General features: G+C 26.7%; 1 protein-coding gene and 1 long non-coding RNA gene across 3 annotated transcripts; both read right to left on the reverse strand.

The window, feature by feature from the left end:
- Positions 1–919: 919 nt before the first annotated feature.
- LOC100201565 (small ribosomal subunit protein uS11) lies at positions 920–17558 on the reverse strand. 2 transcript variants are annotated; one of them, XM_065798250.1, is made up of 5 exons: positions 17555–17558; positions 4709–4769; positions 4257–4345; positions 1103–1341; positions 920–1013 (listed from the first exon to the last, which is right to left on the reverse strand). In XM_065798250.1, exons 2-5 carry the CDS (start codon positions 4766–4768, stop codon positions 946–948), a joined length of 456 nt encoding a protein of 151 aa, XP_065654322.1. In that variant the 5' UTR covers position 4769; positions 17555–17558; the 3' UTR covers positions 920–945. The 2 variants fall into 2 exon arrangements, with proteins under 2 accessions (XP_065654322.1, XP_065654321.1); XM_065798249.1 differs by lacking the exon at positions 17555–17558 and adding an exon at positions 4883–4988.
- LOC136080062 (uncharacterized) lies at positions 10791–12252 on the reverse strand. The gene is made up of 3 exons (XR_010638425.1): positions 12050–12252; positions 11762–11945; positions 10791–11160 (listed from the first exon to the last, which is right to left on the reverse strand). It is a non-coding gene; the product is annotated as an uncharacterized LOC136080062 (long non-coding RNA).
- Positions 17559–18428: the final 870 nt, after the last annotated feature.

Consider the following 18428-nt stretch of genomic DNA (forward strand, 5'->3'; position numbering starts at 1 on the left):
AAAGATTAACATCTTTAGTTGTAAGATTCATCGCTTTTAATTTTGGTTGAATATGTACGTTTTGATCTTTTAAATTGTTTATTTCGAGCATGGAATGTTAATTTTATGGATAGGATAACACATGTTCAAATAATTTCCAAAATAGATGTCAGTTATCAATAAACTATTGATAATAGAATAGATCATTGAATTCCAAGTCTAATGGACTTTCGATCAATTAACACTAGGGAAATCAAAAACTTGAAAATTGGCTATAATCCAGATAGCGCTAACTTCAGAGACTTCTCGCAGTCGCAACTAATTTTTCTCATTTCTTCTAAACTAAATTCCACGTTATTTAATAATTTGGTCGATATTTAATTTTTTGCGAGTTCACGGAAGTTATGATTTGAACTTTTTTTTCGGCTTCATGAAAATTAAAAAAGGAAATTTTTTTTTGAGCATCTTAAGACAAATTTGATACTCTTTAATATATAAACAAATTAGCAGGAAAAAATTATTCACGAAACACTGCAAGAAAAACAATAACAATTTTTTTTGAAAACTTAAATTTGGCAACCATTTTTGACTTTGATTTGTCACTCTGGGATTACTATCACCATTTTGACTTTGATTTGTCATCTCTGGGATTACTATCACCAGAGTAATAATATTTTGTATTCTCTTTAATCTGAGAATTTTAAAGCAGTAGGAATTTAGTTTTCAAAAATCTAAGACAACGTTTTTTGTATTGTAACCACCCCAAAACACATTGGTGCCTAGTCGTCTAACGAAAGGGTTAAAGTTGTTATTTCCTTAAATAAAAAATTAATCAATTTTTAACCATGCAAAAGAGTAAAGTATATAAAAAGTTAGATTAATAGGGGTGGTACCACCTTAAACTCATTTAAGAAAAGAGAATTATAAAAAAAAAAAAAAATTGTTGCAAGTCGATATTTTCCATAATTATAAACGTCTTCCGCGACGACCACCCTTTCTTCTAGTGCTGTCTGAAGGAATAGGTGTAACATCCTCTATAAAAAGAAAGTAATTTTTTAAACTTTAATACTTCTAAAATGAAAAGAAAACAAAAAACACACAACAAAAACAAACAAACACCAACCTATTCTGCCGATTTTCATTCCAGCACGAGCTAAAGCGCGTAGAGCAGATTGTGCACCAGGACCAGGTGTCTTAGTTCTATTTCCACCAGTAGCCCTTAATTTAACATGGAGAGCAGTAATACCAAGCTCCTTACAACGAACAGCAACATCTTGAGCAGCTAACATAGCAGCATAAGGCGAAGATTCATCTCTATCAGCTTTAACCTTCATGCCTCCAGTCACACGCACAATAGTTTCTCTGTTTAAAAAAGTAATAATAAAACTTTACAAAATTCAAATAACTTTTGGACAAGCAAAAAAGATAGAGTATGGTAAAAGGAAAGTTACACAGTCAAAACATTACTTTTAACAGTTACAGCATTTTTACTTGTTTCTTACAATACCAGAGTTTATTATAAGTAACTTTTTAAAGATCCTTTTTCTAGATTTTTATTTATTTAGATTATAATTAGATTAGCATGGATTTTTATGATTATTAGCATGGATATTATGATTATTAGCATGGATATGATTATTAGCATGGATATTTTAAGATTATATAGATAGATATAATTAGATTAGCATGGGGCTCTTCTAGGTAAAAACTGGAATCATTGGATGTCTAGATTAATAGAACACTTAAGAGTATCAATTACAAAGCAATAAAATTTATTTTATATAAATTAATTAAATTTAAAAAAAAATTAATCTTCAACTATATGAGCAGTTGTATTAATTAGTTTATTATTAGTGATTATGTTTCATTAACCAATCAATCAATCAATAATTTATTTCTGAAATAAGATATTACACTCAAGGAAGTTTACAAATAGTAAATTTACTAATATAAAGTAAACACCTGCTAATGTTAATAATATTTAATTCAAATAAATATAATGCTAATTTTCATAATATATAATAAAAATAATAAACTTTATAACATAAAAATAACGAGTTAATAATAACTTTATAACATAAAAATAAAGGTGTTAATAATACCACTAATAATAATATTATTGTTATTATTATTAGTGGTATTATTAACACCGTTATTTTTATGTTATAAAGTTATTATTAACATCGTTATTAACTTATTACATCTTAAACAATAGGCCAGGTGAATAAAAATGAGCGATTGCTTTTACTCAGTAATTGGTCAGCTTTGTGTTAAAAACTAAAAAAAGTAGTTAAAGTTTTTATTCAACTTAAGTTGATCAATCACTGATCAATTGCTCATTTTTAATCACCCAGCCTAATAACAAAAAAGGTACTTGCAGCTTTAATATTATTTAATGAACTATGTTAAAATAGTTAAATAATTTTTACCAATTTTGGCAACTAAAGACCCCTCTTTAGATAATAGGTCATTATCATAAAAATTTAGAATAGCATGAAATCTAAAAAATTTTAGTAAAATGTAAGTACAATATTAATTTTAATAATAATTTTAGTAAAATGTAAGTACAAACGGAATGTTAAAGTTATACTAATTAAATTAGTTGATTAATTTAACTTATTTATATTAATTGTACATTAAAACAGCAATCTTTTAAACAGGAACACAAATTCCTATCAATGACGGACTCCAGGGCTTAAAAATAGAAAAAACTCTGAAGACTCTATGTTCTTTCAAAGTCTATTAACCAGAGTTTTTAGCAATGAAATAGCACCTGAAATGCTAGAATAGACCTTGAAGTTTTGATATGCTTTTAAAAATCATAATTTATTGATTTTATTTGCTCAAAAAATAACTATTTCTCTGAGGTTGAAGTCATTTCCAATAATAATAATTAATATATGGTGGTGTAGTGGCAGAGCATTTACCTTGGGAAAAGAAGTTCCAGTTTGATAACCACACTTGTTTAACAATGTGGTAATATAGAGTTAAAAAAATCCTAGAGTACCATTAATTTTCTCAACAGACAGGACTCTAAACAGATGAAGTCTTAACTCGCATCCCCAATTACAGTGTTTGGACTTACAAAAAAGGCTTACAGAAAATATTATATATTATAATCAATGATAGAAATAGAATAGAGAAAAAAACAGTTAAAAAATTTACACAATATTAACAACCAGATTACACAATTAAATTTTTTTTTAAATAATTAAACATTTTTTGAATACATTCTTAAAATATTGTTGTAAATATTGTTCTAGTAAATATTGTTATATTGTTGTAAATATTGGTCTAGTAAGGATCTGTTATTTCAAAATTAACTTTAAAAGCCTAGTCTTTGTTTTATTTTTGAGAATTCGTAATCAGAATAGATATTAATTTAGAAGTTGTATGATTCAAGTTCATTGTTTTTTTAAATTTGTTCTCCTCGGTAGGGGTTTATTAAACACTAGGAATATTAACTAAAATAATATTAAAAAAGATTGCTGCCTAATGTCAAAACTTTAGTTGATGTAACAGCAGGCTATAAAATAGTCAATGTAGCATCACTTCCTTGTAGCAGCAGGCTAAATAACTGTCAATGTAGCAGCAGGCTAAATGATAGTCGATGTATATACTGAACTTAAAATATATTCTTTATTTTCAGTCTCCACTGAGAGCAAGTCTCCATACAATAGCGCCAACAGGCAGAAAAATATTTTGAAAAATTAGTTAAAAAATTATTTTGAATCACTAAACTTAGCTTTACTATTATGATAAAGCATATATACATACATATATATATATATATATATAAATATATATATATATAAATATATAAAAATATATATATATAAATATATATATATATATATACATATATATAAAGATTCAAGAAAATGAGTATACAGGCAGTCTTTCATTTATCAAAACGAAACAACAATAACATAAATGCATAAACAGTGTAAACTTACTACTACTTAACAAAGTGGAGTAATGTTACACTAAATATTAAAGAAAAGATTGTGTTTATGCATGTTTATTTGTTGGTCAAACTCATGACAACAAATAAATAAAAATTATTAGTATTAGACTATAGTTATATATAGATTATATAATAATGTATAAACAATATAGTTACGTTGCATTTTTAACTACAAAATAAAATAAAAAATATAAACTGATTAGCATACAACTTGGAATATAGATTTAAAATTTTAGTATGCAATATTAAATTGGTTTAAATTTAAACTTTTCAAGTACTGCTTAAGAAATCAGAAATTATTTTAACTTACTTTCCAGAAAGATCAGTTACATGAACAAATGTGTCATTGAACGAAGCAAATATATGAGCAACTCCAAAGACATTTTCGCCATCAGCTACCTAAAGTAAAGAACCAAAATTCTAAACAATGATTATCAATTTTAAATACGATATTTATCACGATTTATTTCACATGCTACCTTTTTTACTTCTTATTTTCCAAGAAAGATATAAAAAACATCATTGGGTCTTTTTAGAAACGTGGCGGATCACCCATTTATCAATAAGCATCAAAAGAGTCTACAGGCGTCTACCTTCGTCTAATGACTTATTTTATTGATTTAATGGGGATACCATTCACCGCCACTTTTATAGAATTTTTCTAAAGAACAACTGCTTTACATGGGCTTAAAGATATTGAACTTGTCGTACATTAAACAACAATGTTACATTAAAAATAACACTTAACAAATATATTATAACCTGTGGACCTAATGCAATAACTTGCTCTTCTTTCTGGACTTTCCCTTTTCTAGGAGCCATTCTAAATATTTATAAATTTTTAGCTTTATAAACACAAAGAAAATAAAACTTTTATTAAATTAAAGGCGTAATGCAAAGGATCAAAGAGATAACCTAGGGTATTTTAAAGCTTACATTTTGAACTTTTAGTGCGATCAAGCTCGATATTCATAAAAAGGATGTCGCCGCTCGGTGCCCGGCAATTTCAACCAATGTATTCGGCGGAATAGATTATTAAAAAGGATTTATTTTGAGAACAAGGGTAAAATGCGGAATGCGGTAATAATCAACGGGTAAAATGTGGGATTAACACGCAATTTAGTTAATGAGGTTTAACTTAAATTAGGTGAATTGTCAAATTTAACAAAAACACTGTACTAAACAGGCCCGTAGGAACAAAAATTATATTGGTGGGAGGGAGGAGGAGTAGGGGGGGGGGGGGAAGAAGGGCAGTACTACTTCGTAGTACTGTCTCCCCAACTTCCCCGAATTAGTTTTTCGGACCTTTTTTTTTTTTTATAGTTATTTTTTCAGTCAATTTCTTCAAAATTATTTATTTGAAAGATTATTGGGAGGGGTGGGGGGGGGGGGAATGATCTGTCCAACAAGATCTGAAATTTCATTGATGTCCACTAACATCTGTGTAAGGAGTCGTTCGTTAAGGACGCCATTTAGAATTTAAATACTAACCAGAAATAGAAGTTTATTGGCTCACTTCTGCGGAGATTTTTAGTGAACACAAGGCGCTGTAATACTCTAAAAATCTCTGCGCAGGAGAGCCAACATTCTCAGACTTCTTGCCATTAGTTAAACTTAGCGTGATGCCGTTTATGGATGACCCCAAAAAAGTATATGAAGAGTACACGGGAAAAAGGCATAGTCACATTTAAAAAGTTTTGAGAAAATATATATTAATCATTTATAAAGTTTTCATTTAAAGCATAGAAGTAAATTAGTAAAAATTATTTCTTGATTAATTTATCTGAAATTTACATTTTGATTAAAATATTTGTAACTTTTAATAAAAAAAATTTTTTCCTAACTTTATACAAAGACTTTTATAAATAATTCATAAATACTTTCTGAAAACTTTTTAAATGTGACTATGGCGTTTTTTCCCGTGAACTCTTCATATGGTTACTACAGATGTAGTTATATCTTTTTATTTATCTATGTATAACAACATCTGTGCAACTACATCTGAAAACTTTACAGATGTAGTTATATCTTTTCAATTCTTTTAAGAATAACTACACCTGTGCAACTATATCAGTGAATTCTACAGATTTAGTTACATCTTTTCAACTATACTTGATATATCTATAGGATATTATGAAATTATTAAATTATAATGCGTTATTATAACCCGATGTAGTTACATATACAATTTTTTTCAGATGCAGTTACATCTGAAAAAAATAATAAATATAAATGTATCATTTTAAACAGATGTAGTTATATATAAGATTTTTTTCAGATGTAATAACATCTGGAGGAAATTCTTCCAGATGTAGTTACATCTTCTATACGATGTTGTTAAAAGGGTCATTAAATTTCCAGATGATATTGAACAGATGTTGTTTGAGTAAAAAAAAATACAGATGATTTTGGGCTACTCTACAGAGGTTGTTGGACAGATATAGCAATCTTTTACTCATTTTTAGATTGGAAACTAAATTGACAGCAGCGCTGCATATCAAAAAGCAAATGTAATATTTGTAATAATTGCTACACAAACAATTTTGGAAAACTATTTTAATAACAATTTAAGTAACTTAATAAAAAATTTAAATAATTATCTTTGTAAATCTTTTAACAATTACAACGCTACAGTCCTTTAGTACTTTCGCACAAAGAAATTCTTTCGTAAATGCATATAAAACCGTAGAGAGAAAATACAAGAGAAACAGAAAATAATTTAACACTTTTTATGTTTATTATGCAATTATTATTAAAGTAATTATTAAATGGCTTTTTTACTTATTTTGATGTAAAAGCGCGAATTACTTTTACGCGTAGATTACATTACATAACTTATACTAAAATATATATTTTACTTACTTTTAAAAGTAATTCTTTTTTTTTACATAAATTATATAACATGTAAAACTTAATTACTTCAGTTAAGTCTTTTCGCGTATATCATTAAAGGTGATTGTATTATAAATAAGGGTAAATATAGTCAACATGCGGGTATATAAGTAGAGTAGATACGGGCTCCCTGCCGCATGAGAGCGGCAGTACTAATAGGGGCTGCTAAATAATCATTGATTTTTTATTTCTTTTTTTTTGTTGTTGAGCAGAATAAGGTTAGTGGCATAAATTAAACTTTGAAAGGAGGGGGAGGGGGCCTAATTTCTAGCAACGCTACTGGATGCTACCCATGCATGCAAACCTTTACTAAATCACTGTTCGTTAAAGCACTCTTTTTCTACAGTTTTTTTCTTTGCATTTGTCTTTTCAATCAAATATTTTGTTATGGTAGTATGATTCAATATAACATTTTTGGTATCCGCATCGACTGCTAAAACAGTTATCAAAAAATGATAAGTCATTTAAACTATCTGATATAATCTACATGATAAAAGGAGTGTTTATCAGAGTCTTTTAATGCGTTTTATCATATATAACCTATTTGAAAAAAGAGGGTAAGAAAAGCTGGTCAATCCTCTACTATAGGTTGTGGACACCTTAATAACGTCCTTTTTGTTGCGTTGATGTTCAACATGCACAAGAAAGCCCAGCAAACACGGGAATGTACAAAAAACGTACAATGAACGCTCAGACGTTCCGTCTTGGACGCATTCTAAATTGATTCTAGATTAGACGCTCAAAGACGTCCTTTTAGGACGTTCTAAAGACGTCGTAAAAAGACTTATTTACGACTTTCCGTTTAAGTGCAGTTATACAAAATTGGTCTAGAAAATACGTCTTTTAAACGTTCAAAAGACGTTCTGAACGTCTTTTGAATGTTCAAAAGACATTTGTAATGCAATGAGCGTATTTTAGCAATCAAAAACTTGTTGGATTTTAGGAACAAAAATTTAACATTCAAAACATTAAAAAAAAGGCAACCAGTGTGCCTTAGTAATTAAAACAAAAAAAAAAAACACAAAATTAAAAGTATACATAAGATTAAAACGTATTTCAAATTACAGAACTAAATAACATCATAAAAACTGTTGTCGTTGTTTAGTTTTTCACGATCACCGACGGCTTTTCTATCCGGCGATCTTTTCATGATATCAATCAAGTTAGCTTATACAATTGTGAAGGCTAACTAAATTATTATTATGCAATAAGTAATTGTATTTTAACAACATAATATGCATAATAAGTTGTTATGCATAATATAAAATTTTGCAAAATGCATGTATACATACATATACATATATATATATATATATATATATATATATATATATATATATATATATATATATATATATATATATATATATATATATATATATATATATATATATAAATGTATATATATATATATATATAGAACATGCACGAGAGTACTGATACAACTACTGGTTAAACTACAGATCAACTACAGGTTCAGGTTGGGGCAGCGTGTTTTTCTTTCAAAAGTAAATATATAACAAAAACAAATACCACCAAAAATAAAAAAGAAAGTGTCATTAAATATAACAACAATCAACCAAACAAATAAAAAATTATAAATTTTAAATATAGAATTTGACTAGAAGTTATTCTTTTGAAATGTTTTTTCTTTTTATTAAGTCATACATTTTTTATTGTCATAGAATATACAATGACAGTAGGGGAAAGTATGCACCCTTGATCCTAAAATCCAGGGGGGAAAAAACTAAACAAAAATTTACGAAAGACAAAATTATAAAACTATTTTGAAGTTTTCTATATTTATGGTTCTAATAAACTTTAAGAAAGTATATATACATATTTATATATATTTTATAGTCAATATTAGTTTTACAATTATTATAAATTTAGGAGAATGTTATTAACATAATGCGCCCTGGATTTTATGATCAAGGGTGCACGCTTTCCCCTATTGTTGTCTTGGATAAGTTATTCTATAACATAACATAACAATAAAACTTTGTACTATAACATAGCATAAATAAAAAGTTATATAACACTTTTTGTCTTCGTGTATACAATATATATTGTTATTGTATATACAATGATAGTATTGTCATTGCAATATAGATTGTATATATAACGCATATTCTACTATGAAAAATCCTTTTGAGTGAAATGAATCAAACAATATTGTTGATTAAAAGTAATTATTACTTTGTAATACTGTTTATTTAAGCCTTTTATAATTTTTAGTTCATTTAGACTTTATTTTTAGTTTTATCATAAACTATAATACAGTTTTTTGATATAGATATTTATATAAAAAAAATAAATACAGTTATAAATACACTTATATTAATTTTTTTTTTTAATTTATTATTTCATATATACTTAAACTAAATATAAATCAAATTGTTAAAAAAGTTTAAGAAATAATCTATTAATGTAATAATGATTAAACTTGACTTCACAAGTTGTTTGTTGGTTATTAGTCGCCCGGGAATCGCAGGTTACTAGTTGTCCGGGACTTCGCAAGTTGTTTGTCGGTTAGTAGTTGTCCCGGACAACTAATAACCGACTAAGTTGTCCGGGAATCCGATTAGTTGTCAACTAATAACCTACTGCGAATTGTGATTGATTATTCACTACCTTCCAAACTAGGAAGAGCTTCGAAACTTTCAGCATTTGTTCAAATTTGATAAACGTACATGTTAAAAATGTTTTCAGAGCCAACCGGAGAACTATGTTTCCTGGGCAAGGAGGGTCGCACCCTAACTCTTTTTCTCAAATAATTTTTTTTCTTTAAAGTAAGGGTTTATAAATTTTTAGAAAGAAAGACTTTTTACAAAATAGCTTTGAAAATTATTTTTTTCAAATCTTATCACCAAGCCCCTTAGTTTATACCGTAAATATAAGACAACAAAAATTAAAAAACTTAACACTATATAATATAAAACGTTATTCTAAAGACTTAATAAAATAAAAATCATTGCTCTTAAAGTCTTACTTTTTGTTTTTGTATTGAAAAATTTACAAAAAAAAGAAAGAAAAAAAAATTAGTACAAAGAAACTATATTACTAAAAAGAATGCAAGCAAATACGCATAATCCTGAAGCATTCCTTTTACACGAGCGTATACCTTGAAATATGTAAATAATTCTTATAAACCATAATTATATATATATATATATATATATATATATATATATATATATATATATATATATATATATATATATATATATATATATATATATATATATAAAAAAAAAGAAGAAGAATTTAAGCAATAACAAGTGGCATCATCTTTTTCTAAGATTGTTAAATTGATAATGACAAACCTCTAATTGTTGGGTAAGTTTAACAGTAGCAACCATTAAAACTTCAGAAAAAGCTGAGCGCTCCTTTACAAAAAAAACCCAGCGAATTTCCACACAGCAAAATCCACGATTCTTGTTTTAAGCAAAAAAAGTCTTAAAACAAGAAAAAATAGACTTGTCCGCCACGTAAGAACTTTTTTACTTGTTTTAAGAATTTTTATTCTTAAAATAAGAACTTTTTTTCTTGTTTTAAGAATTTTTTTTCTTAAATATCTTTTTTTCTTGTTTCAAGAACTTTTATTCTTAAAACAAGAATTTTTTTTCTTGTTTCAAGAATACTTTTGCTCAGAATAAGAATTTTTTTTCTTGTTTCAAGTATTTATATTCTTAAAGTAAGAATTTTTGTTCTTGTTTCAAGTATTTATATTCTTAAAATAAGAATTTTTTTTCTTGGTTCAAGAATATTTTTGCTCAAATAAAGATGTTTTTTTCTTGTTTTAAGATTTATTTTTATCAATAAGAATTTTTTTCTTATTTCAGGGACATTTTTGCTTAAAATAAGATTCTATTATCTTGTTTCAATAATATTTTCCTTGAACGGTAAAACAATATTACAAGAGTATTTTTTCTATGGAAAAAAAGAAACATTTTGAAATTAGGATGATATAAAATAAGAATATTCAAAAAGTATTTATACATTTAAACAAATCTCATCGTTGAAATAAAACTTGTTTGGAATGTCCAGTTATTGGTAATGCTTGTAGCGGCAATACTCCTCCCATAGGCTATTCATCTGACTCAAACGAGTTTCTGTTGAGCTTTTATCTTTAAATAAAATATAATGTAAATTGTGTATGCCGTCATGACATGGGCGTCATAATCCATGTCCATTACATAGTGTATTCCAATAAGTCCAATCACGGCGTCAGAAAATGAAATACTTCGTAAAATAATTTTTTTGCCATCCATAACGATTGCCTCGTCTCCATCGTCTGTTATGATAAGGATTTATTTTATCTAAAAATAAATTTAACAAACTCAAATCTAAAATTTAACATTAACATCTTTTTTCAGTACATACATATTAACTTCTTTTTTCAGTACATACATCGACTGACAAATACCCTGACTAGCAGTGGAATGCTGCTACATTGATTGAGGTTTTGGCATGGGGAAGCAATCTTTTCATTCATTATTCTTCGTTTTTTCCTTTTTTCCCCCAAAAAGCCATATCGATTTAGATAAGCAAAAAAAGTGAGCAAATGCTTACATAAATATGCTATAGTAGATATATCAACCCTCGAAATTAGGAAAAATGAGGTCAGCAATATTTTGCCAACCTCAATCTTTTAGAGGTCGGCAAGAAAAATTTAATACAAAGACCCTACCATAAAACATAGAAACAAGGTCAGCAATCTCCAACACCTTTGAGGTTAGCAGTTAGGTTGGCACTGCTGAATGCTGACCCTAATCCTGATTTATATATATATTAATATATATATATATATATATATATATATATATATATATATATATATATATATATATATATATATATATATATATATATATATATATATATATATATATATATATATATATATATGTATATACATACAGCATGTCGATCTGCAACAGTTTAAGGTCGGCAATTTATTGTCCACTTTAGTTTTCTTAATTCCGAAAATTTCTTAATTTCTTAATTAACTACCAACTTGAGTATTCCAGAATGTAAGTGTGTCAATTTCTTAAGCCAAGCTTACCCTCACTGAGTCAACTGTCAACACAAGCTCGTCAACAATCTGAATTAAAGAATAATAAAAGAAAAGCATAAAAACAATTTTAAAAAGCAGAGGATACTTATAGAATAACCCATTAGGACAGTTTTGAAAAAATAACTACTCACTTTAGAAAGAATTGGCAATTTCTATCAACTCTCTTGCGATTTCTATCAATTATACATTTATTTACCCAAGTCCTTTTTTGAGTAAATTTAGCATCCAATTTCAAATAACTTTGTTCTGGAGCATTTATTTAGATCATATTATAAAATGTAAAAAACAAACAAAATTAATTATTTATATTAAATTTACTAATTGAAAAGTAATGTTTCCTTTACTTACTTTACATTGTGTATATTTGGAAACTTGCGATTGCTAAAAAGAAAACATCGATATTTAGAAATAATACTAGTACTAATCTAAAAAAAATTTGCAATAACAATATTAAAATAGCAATATTATAAACAATAAGCAATAAGGATATGAGTAATCGTAAAAAAATGCTATAATAATATTTATATTACATATCATCATGACATAAGCAATAATAATAATAACGCACAATGAGCCCAACATTTTACAAACAGTCTCTCCAAAAAAAGGCATAAAGACAAGTTTTAATATAGTATAGTGATTTAAATTGAATATATAAAAAAAAAATATTCCATGAATAAAATATGGTAAATTTTTCCATGATTTTATGCATTAGTTTGTGATTTATGGTTGCACTAACTGAACAATGATTTAGGATATATAATTTAAGGTTACTAAAAGATTGAAGATAATAACGAGAACTTTTTATAGAAGTAAAAAAAACTACAGATTGAGAGAGGTATGGTAACTTGCGTATGACTCCAGACAAATAGACAGTTTAATTTTTTGATAATTTTGGATAGAAAGTAAAGGATAAGTAGTTTATAGGGTATTTCACTGAAACTATATATATATATATATATATATATATATATATATATATATATATATATATATATATATATATATATATATATATATATACATATATATATATATATATAAATATATATATATATATATATATATATATATATATATATATATATATATATATATATATATATATATATATATATATATATATATATATATATATATATATATATATATATATATATATATATATATATATATATATATATATATATTAATGCAAACAAGGTACAAACAACAAGGCATACTACAAACAAGGAGGCGAATCCATTTATAATGAGTATAATAAATTATTTACCATATATCGATTCTTTCTCCAAAAAAAAGGGTTTAAAAAGTATTCTTAAATCAAAAAAATAACAATAGCCATTAAAACCTAACCATGTATATGGTTCAATAAATAAATAAATAAAGATCAAAATAGCTTTCTGTTTATATATATAAACAGAAAGCTCTTTTGATCTTTATTACATTTTTATACACCTAATTTAAAAATACATTTTCACAGCAAAATTAAATTCAAGCAACAACTAAAAAATAGTCAAGTATAAAAAAGATAATAATAATAATGAAAAAAAAAAACTTTTAATTCGTGCAGTTGAAAATTCTCAAAGTTTATTTCAAAAAAATAAAAAAAATCACTCAATGTTACAACAACAACATCCAAAACCAATATATTTACCAGAAATATAAATATTTTACATAAGCATGTAACATGCTTATGTAAAACATCTTGTATCATGCTTATGTAAAACATGCTTATGTATAACATGCCATGGTAAATTAAAAACAAAACATATGTACAGTCCACATTTTGGATTGTTCACTCTCTTTAGCCTCAATTTTATTTATTTACTAATAAAAAAAAGACATTTATTTATTGAGTCATATCAATAATGGTTTATAAAAGTTCATTTATTGTATCAATAATGGTTTATAAAGGTACATTTATTTATTGAGTCATATCAATAATGTTTATTTTTTGAGTCATATTAATTGAGTTTATTTTTTGAGTCATATCAAATACATTTATTTATTAAGTCATATCAATAATGGTTTATAAAGACATTTATTTATTGAGTCATATCAATAATGGTATCTAATATGGTTGCAACATAAATTTTTACAAAAATAAACTTAAAAAAACAGTTGCCATATAAAAAAAGATTATGTAGTTAAGGAAATTTACGTAGGGGAGAAATACTCCCGACGTAAACATTAGCCCGTAAATTGACCTGCATAAAGTTTGTTGCATGTTTTAGTCGTGAAAATTTGTCGTGAATAGTAAAATTTTTGAATTCCTGGTGTTGTTAAAGTAAATAAACTTATTGTGAAATTAAACAAAGAAATGTTTAACAAGCTTAGTGATAAATTATCATTTGTTAATGCTGCAGAAATAAATTCTTATGAAGGTAGGGTTTTTAGTTTTTTGAGTTGTTATGTAATATCGATAGTGCCACTATTAGTGGGAGTAAGTCCCATAAAAAAGTAAATCTCCTCTTATAAGCTTTAAAACTCATATTAAAAAAATCCTTAAATTAAGGATTTTTTTATATGAGAGTATTTATCCCTTTTTCAAAACTAAATTATTATAAAGAACCATTTTAATGATAAAATGAACTTTTTTGGTGGTGTTTTGTGGAAGAGTAATTCTCCCCTTTTTAAAGTTTTTATTAAAAGTGTAAGTTTTACTTTTTTCAAGTTTTTTTTGAAACAATAAATCTCATATTTTAAGGATTTTTTTCATATAAAAGTAATTCTCCCCTTTTCAAAATTAAATAGTTAAAAAGAACAATTGCATTGATAAAATGAACCTTTTTGGTGGTGTTCTGTGATAAGAGTAATTCTCACCTTTTTAAAGTTTTTGTTTTAAGAGTAAGTTTTACTTTTATCAGGTTATTTTTAAACAATAAATCGTCTCTTTTAAGAATTTTTTTGTATGAGAGTAATTCTCCCCTTTTCAAAATTAATTTATTAAAGAGAATCATTTTATTAATAAAGTTAACCTATTTGGCAGTTTGGAAGAGTAATTCTCCCCTTTTGTAAAGTTTTTGTTGTAAAAGTAATATTTACTTTTGTCAAGTTTTATTTAAAAGAGTAAATCTCCTCTCTTAATGATTTTTTTCATATGAGAGTAATTCTCCCCTTTTTAAAGTTTTTGTTATAAGAGTAAGTTTTACTTTTATCAAGTTTTTTTTAAACAATAAATCTCCTCTTTCAAGGATTTTTTTCATGTGAGAGTAAATCGCCCCTTTTCAAAATTAAATAGTTAAAAGAACCATTTTGTTAATAATATGAAACTTTTTAGTGGTTTTCTGTGGTGAATTAAAAACAAAAATGACATTTTTTTTTTCAGCATCGTCATCAATCGATCCATTGAATAGTTTAACAGAAATTCAGTTAAAAAAACCCGGGTAAAATACTTTTATAATTGATGTCAATAAGTAACTAAAGTATATAAAGACTTAATTAAAAATTGTTGTTTTAGTTTTATGTGTTCTGCTTGTATGATGTCATTTACAAGAAAAGATAATATGAAAAGACATGTTTTACAGGTACATAAAACCATTTTTAGAGATAATCAATCCAAAGATAAAAGAACTTCATGTCACTATCAAGACAGCGGCCAAGTATTTTTTCAAAAAGTCAAACTTATTAAACTTATAAAGGAATGCCATGAAGGTATATTTTCCAAAGAATCCTACAATTTTTTATCAGAATCTGAATTCTTAGCATGGAAGGAAAAGAAGGAACTTAATAGTTATGTTTTTTTCAGTAAACAAACTGGTAGTTTTTTCACTGGAAAAAATATAAAAAATGATGTAAAAACAAGTTATTTTATTTGTCAAAATGATGGTCATTCTAAACCGCATTGCTCTGTTAGTGAACCAGCAAGTAAAACTAATAAAAGGCACTACAGAGGGAGTGTTAAATCAGGTGCCTTCTGCCCTGCCAGAATGATTGTCACACTAAACAAAAATGGTGTCACAAATGTGCAGTATATCAAAACTCATAACCATAGTGTTAGTATTACAAATACCATGTACCAACTTATCCCAGGTAATATTTAAAAAAATATTTCTGCTAAATTATCACTAGGTGTACCTGTAAATACGGTTTATCGTGATCTTAGGGAAAGTTTTGGAGACAGACAAAATAGAAATGATGAAGATGCTGTTTTAACTAATTCACATCTTCTTACAAAAAAGAATATTTCTGATATCAACAGAGCAGTAAAAAAGGGATGTCGGCTTCACCCTGATGATAGCATTTCAACTTTTTTAGTTGTTCAAAAGTTGAAGTCTGAAAATTTTAATAGCATTCTGGTTTATAAGCCACAAGGACAGCAAACTGTTATCGGCCCAAAAGTGTATGACGACATTGACCTTAATAAGGATTTCTTTGTGGTTGGTATACAAACAAAGCATCAACTATCAATGTTTAAAAAGCATTCATCACAAATTGTTTGTATTGATGCTACACACTGCACCAATCAGTAAGCATTTCCTCTTGTAACTTTACTAGTTCGAGATGATTTTAAAAGGGGTTATCCAGTAGCTTTTCTTATTTCTAGCCATGCAGATGAACAAACCATAGCACCATTCTTAGAGGAAATAAAAAGGAGATGCAATCATTCTGTAAAAGTTAATGCTGTTATGACAGATGATGATTTGTCAGGCTGAAATTCTTTTAATAATGTTTTTGGAGATGTGTGCCACTTGCTATGCAAATGGCATGTAAAACGTGCATGGCGCAATAAACTTCCTTTAGTCGGTCCATCTAATTTACAAGAAGAAGTTTTTAGGATCTTAGAGACAATCATTGACGAAAAAAACCCTGATGTTTTTTTGTCAACTTTGAATGGTTTTGTAAAGGCATATGAACATAAATGTCCTAACATAAATGAACATAAATGTTCTTGTTATCGCAACTTTCAACATGCTGACACTGATACTAATATGTTATGTGAGTCATTTCATAACAAATTGAAAACAGTTTATATGGAAAGACGACCTAATAAAAGGTTAGATGATTTAATCAATTTACTTTTAACAATCGAGGAAGATAGTTATTGGTGCCACAAAAGAGACACCATTTATCTTGGAACAATATCTCTCTCAAAAAAGTACAAAAAGAGACATGAAAAAGGAATGTTGATTTCAGATAAATGTATTAAAAAATGTTCATTAACTCAGTACACAGTTAAGAGTCAATCAAAAGATGTAACATACAATGTTGACATTCTAACCGACACTTGTAACGAAAGTTTATGTTTAGAATCATGTCTAAATCCCGCCTGTAATGGTTTGTGTCAGCATTTATATAGGTGTAATTGTAATGACATCGTAATCCTTTGCAAGCATGTTCATAAGTTACAATCATTTCTTTTAAGAACTCAAGAAAAAAACTGCACAAAAGTATCTTTAGCTGTTAATACTGGTAATAATCAAGTGAAGCAAAAATCACAAACATTTATTAATGAGACTGAAAGGTTTCAAAAAATATTGATGAAATATCTACATTAATTTCTCATCCCATGATAATAAATTTGCAACTTCCTTCAATGAACAGACAACTGGAAGAAATGATCAGTCAAGCTGAAGCCATCAAAAATATGAATTCAATTGAGATACCTGTAAAGCCATACAATAACCTTTTAAATTTTGAACCAAATAAGAAGTTGGATAATCAATGGCAGCCTAATAAATTTAAGAGAACAAGAAAAGAAACTAGGAAAAAGGAAACAAAACCATATCAATATCCTGCACAAAACCAAAAAGAAGAGATAGATCTGAAATTGTCTCAGCGACATGTCGATCTAATTCATGATAAACAAAGTACCATAATATGCGATAAGATTGAAACTTGTGACTTCACCAACACTCTCATTACGTAAGCTATTTAAATACATTTTCAAATACTTGCTACTATTCAATTTTTCTACAAATATCTTAGCTTTTAAATAAATTTGCTTATTCAAGTTAATTTGATGTAAGGGATAATATAGTAGACAGTAAATAAAACAATAAACTATATTTCTTTCAGTATATTAGTTATATTTGTGTGTAAAATATAAATTATTTGTATATATGTGTGTTTGTTTATTTATATATAAATATATATATATATATATATATATATATATATATATATATATATATATATATATATATATTTATTTATTTTTTTAATTTATTGATATATTTAGACATGGCTCTCACCAAATATCTTTTATTTCCCTTTTGACATTAGAAAACAATATACCATCTGACATTTCCTTTAATTTAAAAAAAAGCACTCCAGGTTTTCAAAAAGGCTGGCTTCAAGACGAAGTCATAGGAAGTTTTCTACATTGCTTAGAAAAAAGGTACCCTTCAATGAAATATTTGGGTCCAACTAAAGCATTAGCTTTAAGCTGTTCAAAAAGTTTACCGCTTTTATGGAGAGATGTTGATACTAAAGTTATAGAACAAGTCCTTATTCCTTTTGACCCAACTAATTCTCATCAGATTTTAATACATCTAAAAGTTATAA

The sequence above is a fragment of the Hydra vulgaris genome, chromosome 05 (assembly GCF_038396675.1).
Source record: "Hydra vulgaris chromosome 05, alternate assembly HydraT2T_AEP".
Classification (NCBI taxonomy): Eukaryota; Metazoa; Cnidaria; class Hydrozoa; order Anthoathecata; family Hydridae; genus Hydra; species Hydra vulgaris.

Bases quoted from the DNA above. Each gene is read 5' to 3' on its own strand.
- LOC100201565 (XM_065798250.1), bottom strand. From the start codon at position 4,768: ATGGCTCCTAGAAAAGGGAAAGTCCAGAAAGAAGAGCAAGTTATTGCA. The intron at 1,342-4,256 runs GTAAGTTAAAAT...TTTTTTAAACAG, and splicing joins GTAACTGATCTTTCTGGAAA to AGAAACTATTGTGCGTGTGA. The intron at 1,014-1,102 runs GTTGGTGTTTGT...TTCTTTTTATAG, and splicing joins AATGAAAATCGGCAGAATAG to AGGATGTTACACCTATTCCT.